Below are 16,494 nucleotides of genomic sequence, written 5' to 3' on the forward strand. Positions count from 1 at the left end.
CCCCCCATCATTTAGAACATTTTTCATGCCAGCATCTGTGGACCCCAGAGAACTCTGGCATGAAAATGTTAGATATAAAGCAATTTATACAGTTGCAGCAGCAACATGGACAATGCAGCTATGACACAATGGCTTGGGCAGCAACCCTGCTGCTACTGGTTCATGTGAATCAGGTTTAAGATATGACTGTTGCTGGAATTGATGCTGGACAGTAAATAGCCTTTGGCTGTGTATGTTACAGGCTATTAGAAATTCTACTCGAAGGCATCACCATTAAGTGCTTAATTGTACCATCAATCGATTTTTTGCTTCCTCATTTAGTGACAGATATTTTTTAACCTGGTTTTCCACTGCCAAAAGAGCACTACCAGGCATCTATAGGTTTTGAGCCCACATGCCAATCAGCCTTCCTTCTGCCAAAACAGAACTAAGCTTTTTCAGCTGTTCCCATAGAAAAGCAAATTTCATTTTTTCCAGCGATCAAATTTAAGATCTTTCCTTGAGGGAATCTTCCAAAGCTATTTCAACTTGACTTTAGTGGATATTATTTTGGGATGGGACATTACTTGCTCAGAAATTCAAACCTTGGACTACTATCACAGTCTCAGAAAGCATGGACAGAAAATGAAATCTCTGTAAGTGAAAAGAGAGCTATAGGAGAAGCTGGTGTGGGTTAGAATGCAGGCATCATCATAAAAGCACGGAGAAATCCTGGGGGAATTGTTGTGAGCCTCCTCCTGTTGAAATTGCTGTCTTGCCATTTCCTGTCAAACATGTGGCTGCACTAGGAAGACTATGAGGGTGACAAGTGCAATCTAGTATTGCTTACCGACTGGTATCAGGCACTTCAAGACTAAGCCCATCAAACTAGACATGCCACACAACACTATGAAATTAGCAATTATGTTTATGTCTCTCTTTTTTGAAGTAAATAGCAGGTATGGGAGGGAAGGTGATCTAGGTCAGGGATCAGCAGGGAAGGCTTTGCCATTGGTTGGATCCCAGTCTGGATCTAGCGCATGCTCCTACCATCTCCCATTATTGGTGCCTCTAAATCTAGAAAAACAAAACCATGCTTGCAATGGGCAGCTGAATTAATGGTGTCATTGTTTGGTCTGGCCTTCAACAGAGAATAACCGAATTTAGTGAGACGTAATTCTCAATAGGAGTGTATTCTAAGATTATATTATTTTTATTATTTATAAAATAATATTTGTATACCTCTCTTCATGAAAAAATATCAAAGCAGCTTACAACAAGTTCACATAAAAACATTTGAAACCATGTAAAAGATTAAAATCGGAGGTCAACTATTACAGATAGAAACTTTAACTTATCTCAGAATAAGTCCTATTTTGCCTAGGCTTTTAAAAGCTATTTTTTGTTCATTTGAATTCCCCCAGCTCTTGTTTTCATATGCCTTTATACTATTGTTTTACTGGGTTTGTGTTGCATTTTTATTTTAATGAGCCTGATGAGCATGGGACGATGCAGTGAACAGCAAAAGTTCAGAACAAGACAAGCAGGAAATAGCCTGTTTCCATGGTTCTGCCCTTGAAATATTAGTCCTTCTCCTGAAAAAAAGCCCCTAAAGCTTTATGTCAAATGGTGAAACCCGGCAATCCGCCCCACCACCCTAATAGTACACTCTCAATCCACACTCTCCATCCGTTTCTATGTCACCTAATGGGTTTTGCTCACCACCTGAGCTGTACAAAAGGATGACCAAGCTTAATGTGTCAAAATGAGAAAACAACCCTAGGCTGGTTCATGGTTCATGCTGGCACCGTGTTATACTGTGCCATTGCACCCATACAGCTGTCCTTACACTTGACCCTGAAGGCCTAAAATAAAATAAAAACTGCTGCCTCAGAAGAGAGATTTGGAGGTGTTCTTAAGCTGAGACATATACAACCCTCGTGGGTTTTTAAGAACCTACACTGAAAATGAGAAACAATAGGAGCTGCAATTTGATAATTGTTACTGAAGCCTAAGAAAAACAGTTTGTAAGGTAAACACAAGGACAGAAAAATACATTTTCACTTACACCAACAAAAGAAAGGAAAGTGCAGCTACAATTCAATCAATGGGATAAGTACCATAGACTTTAATAAATTATTCAAATGCATCCAAACTTTCAGATGAACAAGCTGAACCACAGTAATCACAGTCGCCAAGGTCATGTATGAAAATTCCTCTGAAAAAATATTAAGGTTATATCCCACCTTAGCCATACTCAGAGTAGACCATCTGAAATTAATGGACACAACTCATTTAAGTTAATTAATTCCAATGGGTTTTCTCAGAATAGAATTTAGTTGGATACTATCCTTAATGTTTTACTACAAAATTAAATTGCTCCTACAGAGAAATAAAACAAGCATGTGTTAAAAACATAAGAAAGAGCTTGGCTGGACTAAACCAAAGGTCCACTGAGTCCAGAACTACAGCAACCAACCAGATATCACAAAGCAGGACAATAAGTAAATAGCCCTTTGCTGGTTTTCTTGTATTCAGAGAGGCACTGCCTCTGAGCACAAAGGTCCTAGTAAGCTAATCACCAGCATACAAGAGCTATATTAACTAGGCTGCAATCATACACACATTTTACATGGGAGCAAATCCTTGACTGAATAGGGATTCAACCTTAATTCTAAGTAAATTGGTGATAAGGGACACCTAGCTACATTAAATGAATTCAAATATCCAGGGCCTGATGAGCTACACCCACGGGTACTAAAGGAGCTTGCGGATATAATACTGGAGCCTCTGTCCATAACCTTTGAGAATTTCTGGAGAATAGGTGAGGTCCCTGCAGACTGGAGGCAGGTGAATGTCTTCATCTTCAAAAAGAAAACCCATGTAACTACCAGCAGGTCAGCTTCATATCAATACCAGGAAAGATCCTAGAATGGATAGTGAAACAGTCGGTCTGTGGACACTTAGAAAAAGATGCTGTGATTACTAAGACCCAGGATAGGTTTCTCAAAAATAAGTCATGCCAGATGCCAAACTGGGACAGGCACCTAATGCTGCAGAATACAGATTTGGGATTCAATATAACCTTCACCAATTGGAGATCTGAACCCAAACTAACAGAATGACAGCCTTTCCTCAAATACAGGGAGCAAGGACAGAAAAGCCACACTCTTTATCTTTTGTGCCAGCCCCCTTAACTACTTATTTTATAAAGCTTGGGAGCATTATTTGGCTAGAATTGGGGATAAGGTGGGAAGGGGTATGTAGCTTGTGGCTTTCATAAAGGAATTGCCTACCTTTTATCATCATCATCATCATCATCATATATTTATATGCTGCCTTCTTTCCTGGCAAGTTCATATGAGGAAACACAGTCTTTCAGAAAACTTAAACCTAAGCTGTGTAGGGGTTTATAACTTTGAATTGCATCCAGAAACAGACTGGTAGTCAGTGGAGCAGTTCTAAGGAGTGAGCTGTGTGCTTCCTACAACCAGACCCAGTCAACAATGTGGTTTCAGCTCTTTGGGCCAGTTGAAGTTTCTGAACACTTTTCAAAGGCAGCCCATCGCAGTAATCCAAATGGGATGTAACTAAGACATGACTCACTGTGGCCAAATCAGATGTCTCAAGGACAAATCAAACATCTTCCATACATTTGGACATTTGGACAACCAACCAGGATTGTGGAACTTCTACTCATCTGCTATTCACACTGTCTATTTTACAGCCTGTTTTTAATCTAGGAGTGTCTGGCATATTGACTGGGTTTGGATACAGGTCAGGAGGTGTGTTTGTACAACCCAAAAAGTTCCACTGGGTTGTTCAGAAACTAAACTCATCTTTTTTCTTACATCAGATGTTTAGTTTTCTCAAGTTTGGGTGATAACCTTCCAAATGAAACTCAAGAAGAAGCCAATATGCCTGTTCTCTTCCTGAGTTTGCATAGTTTCCTTTTCCTTGCCTCTACCAATGTCATTGGTGTATCAGCTAAAAACGCAGTGATAACACTTCGCTGTCAACTTTCATTATTTCTTTGCTGACAGATATTTAAGCTAGAGAACCAGTAAACAAGACTGGAATGAAGCCCATGCAGAGGTGAGAAATAGCAAGCGCTGCAAGGAAGGACAAGCAAGAGCGGAAACTAGAGGGCTCTGCGAGAATGGGGGAGAAGAGGAGGCAAGGGACACATATAGATGCACAATAGGAAAAGAAGTAGCTGTTAAAGGTAATCCATCAGGATGACCAAGGCTGATATAGTCCTGAAGCCAGGTCTGAACCCAGATGGGAATGAATTCAGATAGACATCCACCCAGGGTGTGAAAAATAAATGGTCTAAAGCAGGAATGTGGAACCTGCAACCATCCAGATATTGTTGGGCTTTAACTCCCATCACCCCTGATGGACTATGGTGGATGGACAAGTGGAAGTTGGAAGACCAACAACATCTGAAGAGCCATAAATTTCCAATCCCTGTTGAAGCAGACAGGGTGAGTAGAAGTCTGTTGTTGAGGACAGTTGTGACCGGGGTGGGGGGAGGCAGAGAGGTAAATGGAAAGAGGAAGGCTTGGTCTTTTGAGCTCCTGAGGGGAGGGTTTCAGAAGGGTAGGAAAAGAGGAGGCAGACACTGTCCCCTGCAAGTCTCAAACAGCACTACAATAGTCCTATTCCAGGCCAGATGGAGCTCTGAAGAGCAGCACTCATGTTAGGCCTGGAGGGGGGGGAGGTGTTAAAAGGTAACATCTCTCTCTCTCTCTCTCTCTCTCTCTCTCTGTGTGTGTGTGTGTGTGTGTGTGTGTGTGTGCTATAATTAAATGTACATATTTAAATATATTATATTGCCACAGTCGCTCTGGGGACCATTTTAATTAACATTTCTTAAAAACTAAAACATTGCTTAGAATTCTGAGGCCATTAATTATAGTGACACATTTATGGATCTTAACAGCCTGCAGTTCCATGAGGAGATGCTGTGAACAAGATACAAAGAAAATGGGACTCTCCCACCCAAAAAATGATGCTGTAAAAACTTATTCTACTTGTAGGTGTCTGATAACAAGTCCCTTGTTCAAATCTTACCTTAGCCCACTTAGGCAGGCTAAAGAGCTACCAAGTAGACAATTATTCTCTCACCTTTAGCTTCTCCACTACAGTACAAGGACAGAAATACTGAACTACCTTGTTGTCCTAAGGATCACTGGATAAATTATGTGAAGCACTTCCAGCACTCTAAAAAGCACTCTATAATGCTAAGCATTAGGACTGCGGTTACTAGGAGATTAAAAGAAATAATCACTCCACAGAATCTTAAAGAATGCCAAAATTTCCTATCATTTCTTGAAATTTGATGCTTCAATAATTCATTGCACTTCCGTGGCTGGGCTAAAAAGTAGATGCACTTGTTATCAGAGTAGATTAATCAATAGCTATTTCCATATATGTTTAAGGGCAGCCATATAATCCGAGGTCACTCACAGCAGCACATGAGTGGTTGGCAGGGAGCACAGTTCCCAAAAAGAAGGAAGGAACTGAGCTGACAAGACTCAACACATCTGAGCTATAGGTAGGCTTGCACATTTCATCTTGCAAGAGGAGGGGCCTCTGAATCATAGCTTTAAATTATGGCACCATTTCTATTTCACAGCTTACACTTACATGAGAATAAGCCCCACTGAACTCAAACTTACTTCCAAGTAAGCATAAATAGGACAGTTATTATACTGCAACTCTCTACTTCTGGCAAATTGATCTATTTCTATGCAATGTACTAGCTCAGATTCATTTAAAAACAAAGAAAGGAGAATTATCATAGAGATGAAGCATCCCATAGGCCTTTGTGTTATATTTTTAAGGGGAAGACAAAGCATCCTTCCGAATGTGTGTATTTATTGCTGTGTACAATATAATTGAATGTAAGCATCTCAAACAAATTGCATGTGTTCTTTTTCAATAGAGCAGTAGTTCCCAACTGGTGGTCTATGGACCCCAGAGGGTCCACATAGCCCACCCAAGGGGTCTGTAGCACCATTCACATAACAACAACTATCATAGAGAGATCAACATTTTCAAAAGTAGGGAGTCCATGGCTTGGCTTTTGAAAAGCAGGGGGTTCGCAGTACTTAGCTAATTGGGAACCACAGGGTATCAGTTAGCACTGAAGTGCTTCACCCATCATGCTAAACTGGAGTTTGCAGGATTGTGAATGTGCAGCCTGACCCACATGTGGCTTTCCTCTGCTCACATGGGTGCTGCATGCAGTGCAAATGAGCCATGGTATGGCTTGTTGTTGTCTGCAAACTGAGGTTGCAGTTATCCAGATCAGTGGTATGGCAGAAATAGGTTATTTTGTTTCATTTTGCTATGAACAGAAACCAATATGGGTCTGAGCCACTGAGAGAACAGGATTATGGAGATAGACACAGTCTTGACTCCTTGTGTCTAGAGTCACCAGGGACACGAGGCAGGTCTAACTTTCACTCAGTGGAGACTCCACTCAATGGTGTCCCCAAGTACATCTGTTTGCTTTCTCTCAAATAAGCAAATGGCTGCTGTGAACTAAAGTGCTTTAGCACTACATGTATTGCAATGAGAACCAAATCTGCCTCTTTGTCTCTGGATGACCTGGGTCCCAATGAGAAGGATCCTACAGGTAAGTGCAATGTGTAGGTCATCTCTCTACAACACCCCATACCCCAACATGTATACAATTTCTTCACTGACATATATTTACTTTGTTTATAAAAATATACCACCCACTCCAGCAACCTACCCAAATCCAGCAGGGTTTTCAGAAATGATTCAGCTGGACCTGTGCCTCTGTGAGAAATGCTCCTTTTGACACAGAGAATCGTGGTTGGAAACATAAGTAGACATGCAAAGGTACCCTACTTTGATGTGGCATGAGTTTTTTCATAAAGGTTTTGTCAGAAACATAAAATGAATATTATGACCTGCACACTAATTTGATCTGGGAACATCTGGATTTATGTATACAGCATTGAAGGAGGTGGATGTGCTTCTACATTTTGGCCTGCCACGTATAGATTTTTTTCCTTTCCCTTGGGGAATACACAGTGTTTCAGGAAGTAATATCTTTCACCGAATTGTGAGGATGAAGTCTCTCCCAGGAAGGGGAGGACGAAAGGGAGGAGACAGTCATAAATGACTGAAGAGAGAATAATGGGTGGACAGCAAGAGAGAGAAAGGCATTGGACACACTGCCTGAGAGCATGAGAGCATCATGTGTAAGATTGGTGGTGGGGCAAACTCAAGAGAAACAAACAGCATGGGAGAGAAAGAAACAGGTGATTGGTCTGGAGGACACACCAGGGAGGGGAAGGGGAAAGAGATACCAGAGAGAGAGAAATTATCCACCAGTTTGCTACTTATAGAGTGGAATTCCCTGAGTTAGAATTTACCAGTCAAAACATTTGTAACAGGTCACTAATGGACTAGGATCAAAGAAGCTTCCCCCTGCAAATAAGATTGTTATTTGGCACACCCTGGAAATCTCCCATTCTGCTGAAAGAGAGGATGAATTTCTCATGAAGGTTAGCAAAAGAACCACCAAGTCCAAAGTTGTAGGTTGCCTTTGAGCCTGATCCTGGAAAATCTAATTCAAAGGAATAGTGAAGGCTTACATGAGGAAATTTTACTGAAAAGTTTAACCTATAGAACAAAGCAGTCTATAGGTGTCTGACTGTCAAGAAACACACTTCCCTGATATTTCCTCCCCATATATTCTAATTGACATTATTCTGAGTTATACCATTGGTACATCTTGACCAGCACAGTTTATTCTGACTGCAGGAGACTGCTCTTGACTAGAAATGCTAGGGATTCAAACTGGGACTTCACTTCATGGATATAAAAAGCATGTGTTCTGTCCCTGAGCTAATGGACCTGCTCCCCCTTCAGAGTTACTTAATTTACATTGGAGGCTGGTCCCCAAACAGGAGTGGGGCACTGTGCCAACAACCTGTCTGCCTCCACCTGCCTACTTTTTACCTACTATCAGTCGAAGGGCGGCTTTGCCTGTCACTGACATCCCCTTCCGTCCTACCATTCCCAATGGTCACCAGCCACCACTGTTAATTCAGCCACATAAAGGCACCTGGAAGTTCAGTTTGAGGCATAGCGACAAGAATGATGTCTGGTGGACTGGATTCAACACTTCCTGAATATACCATGCAAACATGGGTTTTTGCATCAGGCACTGACTTGAACATCCTCAAGCAGTACAAGCTTCCATTTTGTTTCCATAAACAAAGATAACTGAAATGTGAGGGACTGCGGCTCATGAAATCTTTGAAGCAAGAGGGAGGGAGAAGGAGAAGTACGATCAGCAGTCAAGGAGGTGAGTGAGGACTTCTGTGCTTTCAGTAACATCATTTCCTCCCCTTGCCTACCAAAAGTAGAATTTTATACAGAATAAACAAATGTGTGGAAATTTGACCAATCTGCATAATATACCCAGGTTCCAGAATTCATCTTTCCTCATAACAGATTTTTTTTTAAAGCTCAGAGTCCTTGGGTGTGTGACATGTTTTCCATTTTTCTGCTCTGCACACCACAGGGCACAAACTGAAACAAGATGGCATGACATGTAGTTCAGCTCCATCTCACTTCCTCTACTGAAAGTCTATAGTTCTATTTTTAGAGGCTTGGCCTGGATTTCAGAGACAAAACACTGCAGGATCACACATTCCATTTGTGAAAGCAGCATCTAAGCTCAACAGCCCACCCCAAGTGATACTGTTAAAACATCAACAACAGAAGACACACAAATCCCAAATGAAACAATTGCAGTTATTGTATTATTTTCTTTCATCTACTATATAGGTTAAATGAACTGTGGCGTATTCCATCTTTCATAAACCTGTGAGGAAGTGTGATATAGGAAAATAAAAATATATTTCCACCTCAATTCTAATATTTACTCAGACACATCCCATTCTTCAAAAGGGATTTTTCCAAGTATTATGACAGCAGTCAAAAAATGAATGTGAACATCTCAAAGCTTATAGCTAATGCTTTGCTTGTTCACCACAAAGAGACACAATAAAAAGAACAATCTGTATTGATTGACCGGGATTAACTTTCTCTTTGCTTTATATTTGTATATTTAATTGTATAACCACAACCACTGCTGCTGCATTTCCTTTATTTATTTCTCATAATAGTTGTTAAGGAATGAATGCTTGTATCTGAGAGTAGAAGTTAATCAATAATACATATATGCATGGTTCTACACTGAACCCATTAGAATACTACAACTTATAAACCTCCTGATTTAATTTCTACTATAAAATAAATGTTTGGCATAAGTTACAGAAAATGCAGAGCTGCTGCCAAAAAAGCAGCCCTGTGTCAAAATCTCCCACACCCCATTCATAATATGATGTTCAATTCAGTTTCTGCCCTGGCATTTCTTGGCCTTGGCCAGCAGAGTCATTGCTGGGCAGCAGAGGCGAGGCAATGATTGGTCAGCATTACGGCATCAGGGCATGAACTAGATATAACATCTAACAGGGGAGGACTCAACATGGGGCTACTTTCTTGAGCAACATGTGTGTGTCTACATCACATCTAGTTTTGCTAACTATGCCCAGTTCCAGCCAAAATACACTTCCCATCCATTTCAGTGAAGAAATTAAGGCATCCTTAAATCTCTCCTATTCACATCAATGGAAATTAAAAGCACTTGACCTTTTAACCCCTTCTAGAGATGGGGTTGGCTATATGGCTTTGTTTTCATACTAGAGAGAGTGTGGCCCACCAAGGTGTATTAAATTTCCACAGCCAAATGGATATACCCAGGAGCTAATAGTTAAGGTATAAATTAATATCTGTAAAGATCAGACTGGATCAGACTGAGATGGGTCTAGACCAGCAGTCTTTGGAAGAATCACTGCAACCACCAAGCACAAAGTGGCCTACCAGAAATTGGCAATTGCCTGGAAAGTTCGTATTAAAAAGGAATTGGTTGTAGTTCAAGTTCATCCTGTCCAAAAAGGAACTAGTTTCACTTAAAGTTCATAATTTACAAAATGAACTAGGTTAGTCCAGGCTCACAAAAAGTTCATCCTTAGCATGCATGCGTGCGCACACAGAGCGCATTCAGAAAGCTACAAGCTCCTCTGCTTGTATAGGGTGCAAAACTAAATTAGGATCCACAAACAAGTAATAAGACGTCTCACAGACAGAAGACTGACAGGTGAAGTTTTGCCCATAATTGTATTTTCATATTAGAAAATGCTTACCCTGTTTAATTGTTGCCTGTCACACTACTGTTAAAGGCACATGGCATCATTCGCTTTGACCCTGTACCTCTTTCTGCATGCTGCTCCTATTGGAAGACCTCACATCTCTTCAGCAGGGAAGCCTTGGGAAATGCCTCACATTCATTTCTTCCACATTCCCGTTTAGTAACATGGATTGACTAAGAATCCTTAGCAATAGCAGTGCCTCTGTATCTCCCTAAAAAGCTTTAGAACACTGCCTCCATGTTTGCTTTCTAACTTTCTTTATAGAGATCCAATATACCATATTTTCCCATGTATAACACCCCCATGTATAAGATTCCCCCTATTTTTGGGGACTCAAAATTAAGAAAATGTACTATGCACTATCCGTGTATAAGATGATCCCTTATTTTAAACTTCAAAAATTTAGGAAAAAATATAGTCTTATACGCGGAAAAATACAGTACTTACTTCTTTTTTAAAAAAAGAAAGCTAAGAGTCCGGCCCTCCTGTTGGGCTGGGCTTGGGGGAATTAATGTGAAGATGAACTAGAAATCATTCAAAGTTTTGGTTTTAAAATGAATGATTCAAAATTAACTTAATTCTTCTGGCAATTATGGGGACTACTTTCAGGTATAGTTCAGAGATTTTTGAACAACAAAGAATGTTCAACGACTGGTTCATTTCAAGAACTGGAAACTGGACTGTGCTCCACCGTTGGACCCCAAGGTTCCTTTTGGACAATTTTGTTGTAGAAGACTGTAGTTTGCCAAAATTTGAAGTAATTTTACAATAGGTCATAATGCACTTATAAAGCATATTGGCAGCGTCACTAACAAAAATATTCAAAATTCCACCTTTTTCCATATTGCGGATCTCTGTATTTCTTTAACCTCTTCACAAATTTTAAGAAAGCACATATTCCAACTTTTAAAAAAAGGAATGCTAACCATACACAATCATATTGATAATATGGCACAATTTATAATCAATACAAGGAATTCAAGTATTTTGTAATTTTCAGCACAGACAGTGAAGATCAAACGTTTGAACCAATTTTTTAACTACCATTTCCCCACAACTGAGTAACAGCTAACTAGATAGCCATAAAAAAATCTCACTGGAGAATATAAGAAAGCCCTGCTGGATCTCAACAAGGAGCCATCTAGTCCAGATTTTAACCACTGGCTAGGCAGGTTAGTGTTGATGGGCCATCCTCCATGTATTTGTCTATCCCTTTCTAATAAAGCCATCTAAGGCAGAAACTTTCACCACATATTGTAGCAATAAATTCTTTATATTAATTATGCATTATGCACATTATGCATTATGTGAAGTAGACGGTTGGCTGGGCTTTTTTTTTTTTTTTTTTTTTTGGCAATCATGAATCTACTGTCCATTAGTGTCCATGGTAGAAAAAATGATGAGAGGCAGGTACAATCTACAGTATTTGCTGTTAGTTCTTTTATTCTGTCCTTAGTTTCTAAGAGGTTAAGCGCAAATTCAGTTTTGTGTCTATAAATGTATTGACTTCCTTTAAAACAAAATGGACGAAGTGGATACACCTTTGGGTTATTTTTGCCACCCCAAACCCAGATACACATGCCCAAGAAAGACACATAACTTTTTATATTAAAAGAAAACCCTGCTTACCACCAGAATGGCATTAAAGTGGTCACTCTTCACCTTCTGCACTTGAATGCAAGATGCTGGCACTTGTAATAATCCTGCCCCCTTGGAAAGCTTTCCGGCATCTCCATTGGGCATCAAGTTGTTATTGCTAGGCCCAACACCCAGAGATGCCCTGTACAAATAGGTGTGCGTAAGCTTCCCCATGCCTGCAACCTCGACCATCTCTGGTGTAAAATGAGAACTTGGGAGCATGCGCACATTGTAGCGATACTTTTCATACTCATCTGTGGGGCAGCAGCAGCAGCAGCTGCATGAGGGACTAGTCCTACAGTGAAAAAGTCGAATGGCAAGAAGGAAGATTAGAAAGCCAAGGAAGACAAAGGAAAGGCAAGCTAGACCAATGATCAAGTAAAAGTTCAAGCTGGACAGCTGCTGCCCACGTGCTTCCAAGCTGTCATCAAAGTCTGGGAGCGCTTGTGGGAGAGAGTCAGCCAGCAGGATGCCCAGGGTCACGGAAGAGGAGAGGGGAGGCTCCCCACTGTCCTTTACCAAGACCACAACTTTGTGCTTGATGGGGTCACTAGACCTCATGGAGCGACTAGTCCTGACCTCTCCAGCATTGGGTGAAACTCGAAACAAACTGCTGTCGGAAGACTGCAAGAGGTGATAAGAAAGCCAGGCGTTCTGCCCACTGTCTGGGTCGTGGGCCACTACTTTGGCCACCAGGTAGTCAGCATCTGCCAAGCGGGGAACAATTTCTACCGCCACTGAGCCGTTCCTGACCCCTGGGTACAAGATGATTGGGGCATTGTCATTCTGGTCAAGGATGGTAATGCTGACTATAAAGGCGGAAGCCAGGGCTGGAGAGCCATTGTCCTTGGCCTCCACTTGAAAATGGAAGCTCTGGAGTTGCTCAAAGTCAAAAATGCCCTTTGCATAGACAATTCCACTGTCTGCATCAATGGCCAAATAGCTGGTCAAGGAGCTGCCTTGGATGTCAATGTCCCTGAGTAGGTAGGAGACCCGACCATTCTCCCCCAGGTCTGGATCAGAGGCTGACACATGAAAAAGGGACACCCCAGGCTTGTTGTTCTCCATTACGGAAACTTCACGCATCTGGTTGAGGAACTTAGGGGGATTGTCGTTCACATCCGCAATGTGCACCCGCAGAGTCTTCTGAGTGGCGATGGGAGGGGAGCCCAGATCAGAGGCAGTGACAGTGATGTTGTATTCGCTGACCCGTTCCCGATCTAGAAGGCCGCTGGTGACCACACTGTAGTAACTATCAAAAGAGGACTTGAGTTGGAAGGGGATGTTGGTGGGGATCTGGCAGATGACTTTCCCATTCTCTCCAGGATCTTCATCGGTGATGCTCAGGAGCGCTATCACTGTGCCCAGAGAGGAATCCTCTGGGATGGGGCTAGAAAGAGAAGTAACAGTGATCTCCGGAGCATTGTTGTTCACATCAGTTATTTCCACCAGCAGCTTGGCTACAGTGGACATGCCAAAGACCCCTTTATCTCTTGCTTCAACGAACATCTCCAGGAGGGGCTTCCGGGCGCCCAAACTCCCACTTACTCTTATCTCCCCGGTCTGGGGGTTGATGTGGAACATCTTCTGGAGCTCAGCAGGGGTGCTGTTGCTGAAGGCATACCGGACCTCCCCGTTCTGACCTTCATCTAAGTCTGTGGCATGCACCTGAGTGACCAGAGTGCCATTGGGGGAGTTTTCAGAGACGCTGGCCCTGTAGACGGAATGCTCGAAGGCGGGGGCGTTGTCATTGGTGTCAAGGACGGTGACCACGACCTGGGCGTCTCCGGACCTCTGGGGCGTCCCTCCATCTTTGGCTGTGACCACAAGCCTGTGCGTGGCTTGCTGCTCGCGGTCCAAGGGCTTCTCCAGCACCAGTTCCGGATACCTGCTGCCGTCCCCGCGCGTTTGCATTTCCAGTCGGAAAAGCTCGTTGGGGCTCAGCGTGTAGCTCTGCACGCCGTTGATGCCTTCGTCCGGGTCCTGGGCGTTGGGCAGGGTAAAGCGAGCTCCCGGCGCCAGGAACTCGGCCACGTTCAAATGGTACTCGTCTAGCGAGAAGATGGGGGCATTGTCGTTCACGTCCAGTATTTTAAACTGCATTTTATAAAGCTCCAAGGGGTTTTCTAGCACCAGTTCGTAATTCAGAGAGCAGGTAGGTTTCAGCGCGCAGATCTGCTCCCGGTCGATGGGCTCCTTGACAGACAAAGCTCCGGTGCTTGCATCGAGGCTAAAATATTGCTTGCTGGAGCTGGTGATCATGCGGAATTTCCGGGAGGGAAGCGTCGCGGCCACGATACCCAGATCCTGCGCTAGGTTCCCGACAGGCGTGCCGGGCTCCGTTTCTTCGGGGATGGAGTACTCTACTTGTCCATTGACGGTGTAGAAAATAAGGCAGCACACCATTAAATAGACCCGCATTCTTCTATCCCTGGCTTCCCCCTCAGCTCCCTGCAGACCGAGCCAACAGTACCATAATCCCACGTTCTCAGCAAATTCGCGGCGGCGGCAGCAGCAGCCGAGCGCACCGGAGCAGGAGCAGCCGCAGCAGCCAGAGACCCGCTGGCTACCAGGCGCGGGGAGAGCAGGCGCCGCTCTTCTTCTTCTTCTTCCAGGCGCCGGCCGAAGTCATGGCTCGCCCGCCCGCCCGCCCGCCCGCTTCCCTTGTGCTGAGCCAGCGAGAGCGAGCCCTGCGCGAAGGCAGCCGCTGCCTTTGGCTCGGGATGAGCTCACGGAGGGGGGCGAGGGGGAGAAGCGCTCCTCTGGCAGACGCGGGGGCGCCTCGCTGGAGCACAGCGCCGCCAAGGGGCCCGCGCGCGCGCCGCAGCCTCCCCAGCCCTGCCCCGACTACTGTATCAGTAGGTCAGCGCGGAAACGTCGCGGATGATGCTGCAGGGAAGCAGCCGCCGGAGGGGAGGGGGGCCGCGCTCCCCGCCCCGCGACCTGGGCCAAGGCGGGGGAGAAAAGCTTCCCTTCTCGCCACGCGCGCCGCGGCTCCGCCCGCGATGGGAAACGCCCAGCCTCGCTGCCGAGCGAGGCGGCGCCTACCTGGAAAGCGGGGCGCGATGCGCACGGATCGAAGCAGGGAGGGAGGGAGGCGGGAGCCGCATCTCGCCAGAAACGTGACGAGAAACATGGAGGGCGGAGGGGGGAGCCGTGCGCCTCGTGCGCCTTTGCTTCTTCCCTTTCCTCCACGCCCAGTGATGCGCGCACACGAACACACACCAACACGTCTCTGACCTCCATACGGCTGACTTCGGTTGGTGCCAGAATAGCGCCCAAAGCCACGCTAGCTCCCCACCTACCCTTCAGACGTCTCAATAGCACCGAATGGACCTTGGGGTACCTTGGGGAGCTTTTAAGGATGGGAGGATGGGAGCTCCGAATCTGGGGCGCTGGTGGTGGACGACGACTGAGAATCCTAGACCCCTTTTCCTGGCCCCACGAATAACAATGGAGCTTACTTGTTGAGGCTTTAGAAGAGAATGGCTCTCTATTATTATTATTATTATTATTATTATTATTATTATTTATTATCTCTAGCCCTTAAGCACCGGCTGCTTGAGAGTCTCGTTGCTGTGAGACTACAGTGTTTTTTCCTGGGGCGCCTCCTAAGACCGGGGCACCCCTGTGCCATAGGCTGCAATCCCGTACAAAAGCACACTCACTTGGGAGTAAGGCCCACTGAAGTCTATGGGGCCTACTTCTGCGTGGACGTAAATAAGGTTACACTATCGAATTCCTTTGACGGGCTAATGAATTTATATGCGGGGAATAAGGTTAGTGGAGGCAGGGCAGAAGCAGAGGAAAGCTGGAAGAAGCAGAAGTCTTGGGTTTCTTGCCACCTGGCAAATCCCGAGGCTGCTCCGCCCCAGAGTAGGAGTTTTTGTTCGTACTTGCTTTACTGCCTCGCCACCTGGCTGACATGCCCTCGTGTTCCCGGGTGGATTTTGTGTTATGCCCCAGGGAGGCCTCTCTTGAGTTCCAGCGGGAAAATCTTCAGGACGACTCTTGGATCAGGATGAGGCAATTGTTGCAGCTTGCAAGATGTGCTTGTAAACATAACGGAGACTTGTGGCACCTTAACGCCTGGCTTTCAAAACCTTTTCCTCTAGTCCTCGCTTTCAAGATAAAAATTTGCTCGCGCCACGCCAAATTTGCTAATATATTGCAAAGAAATACATTGGAAAACAAAAAGAAACAACTCTTAGCAATGATTGATTTGTAACACAGAACACAGCTACTGAATAATATGATCGTGGGACATCCAGAAAGTATAAACAATGCAGCTACATAAGAACATGAATCAACCCCAAAAGGGTCTTCTCCAGCACCCGATCGAAAGGCGATTCTGGATCACAACTAGGATTATCATCAGTATCACTGGATGCTCTTGCTCTCATTTTGAAAGGGTGTCTATCCATATTCTGCAAAAAAAAAAAAAAAAAAAAAAATTCTTTGATTGTCCTTGAATCTTCCCGCCACTCTTGCCATCTTCTCCTGCCCCACACCAGTGTGACACAGCCACACCCTTTGAAAGCCCCTGTCTTAACGGCTTGGTCATCATCTTTGGTGGGTGTAGGACACACTTTGTTTTAATCTGCTGCTCTGC

The 16,494-nt window shown here is 44.1% G+C and overlaps 1 protein-coding gene across 8 annotated transcripts in view; it reads right to left on the minus strand.

Moving 5' to 3' along the window:
- LOC309347809 (protocadherin alpha-C2-like) overlaps window positions 1-16,494 on the minus strand; it is a 191,258-nt gene that overhangs the window by 66,688 nt on the left and 108,076 nt on the right. Inside the window, exon 1 of one of the 8 annotated variants that reach the window (XM_081872644.1) lies at window positions 11,874-14,629. The exons of the other annotated variants lie outside the window; for them this stretch is intronic. Coding sequence (XP_081728770.1) covers window positions 11,874-14,303 — 2,430 coding nt within the window. The 5' untranslated portion in view covers window positions 14,304-14,629. Of the gene's footprint in view, window positions 1-11,873; window positions 14,630-16,494 lie in introns of those variants that run through there. 8 annotated transcript variants of the gene reach the window in all.

This window comes from Podarcis erhardii (genome assembly GCF_964252035.2).
Source record: "Podarcis erhardii genome assembly, chromosome: 8".
NCBI lineage: Eukaryota > Metazoa > Chordata > Lepidosauria > Squamata > Lacertidae > Podarcis > Podarcis erhardii.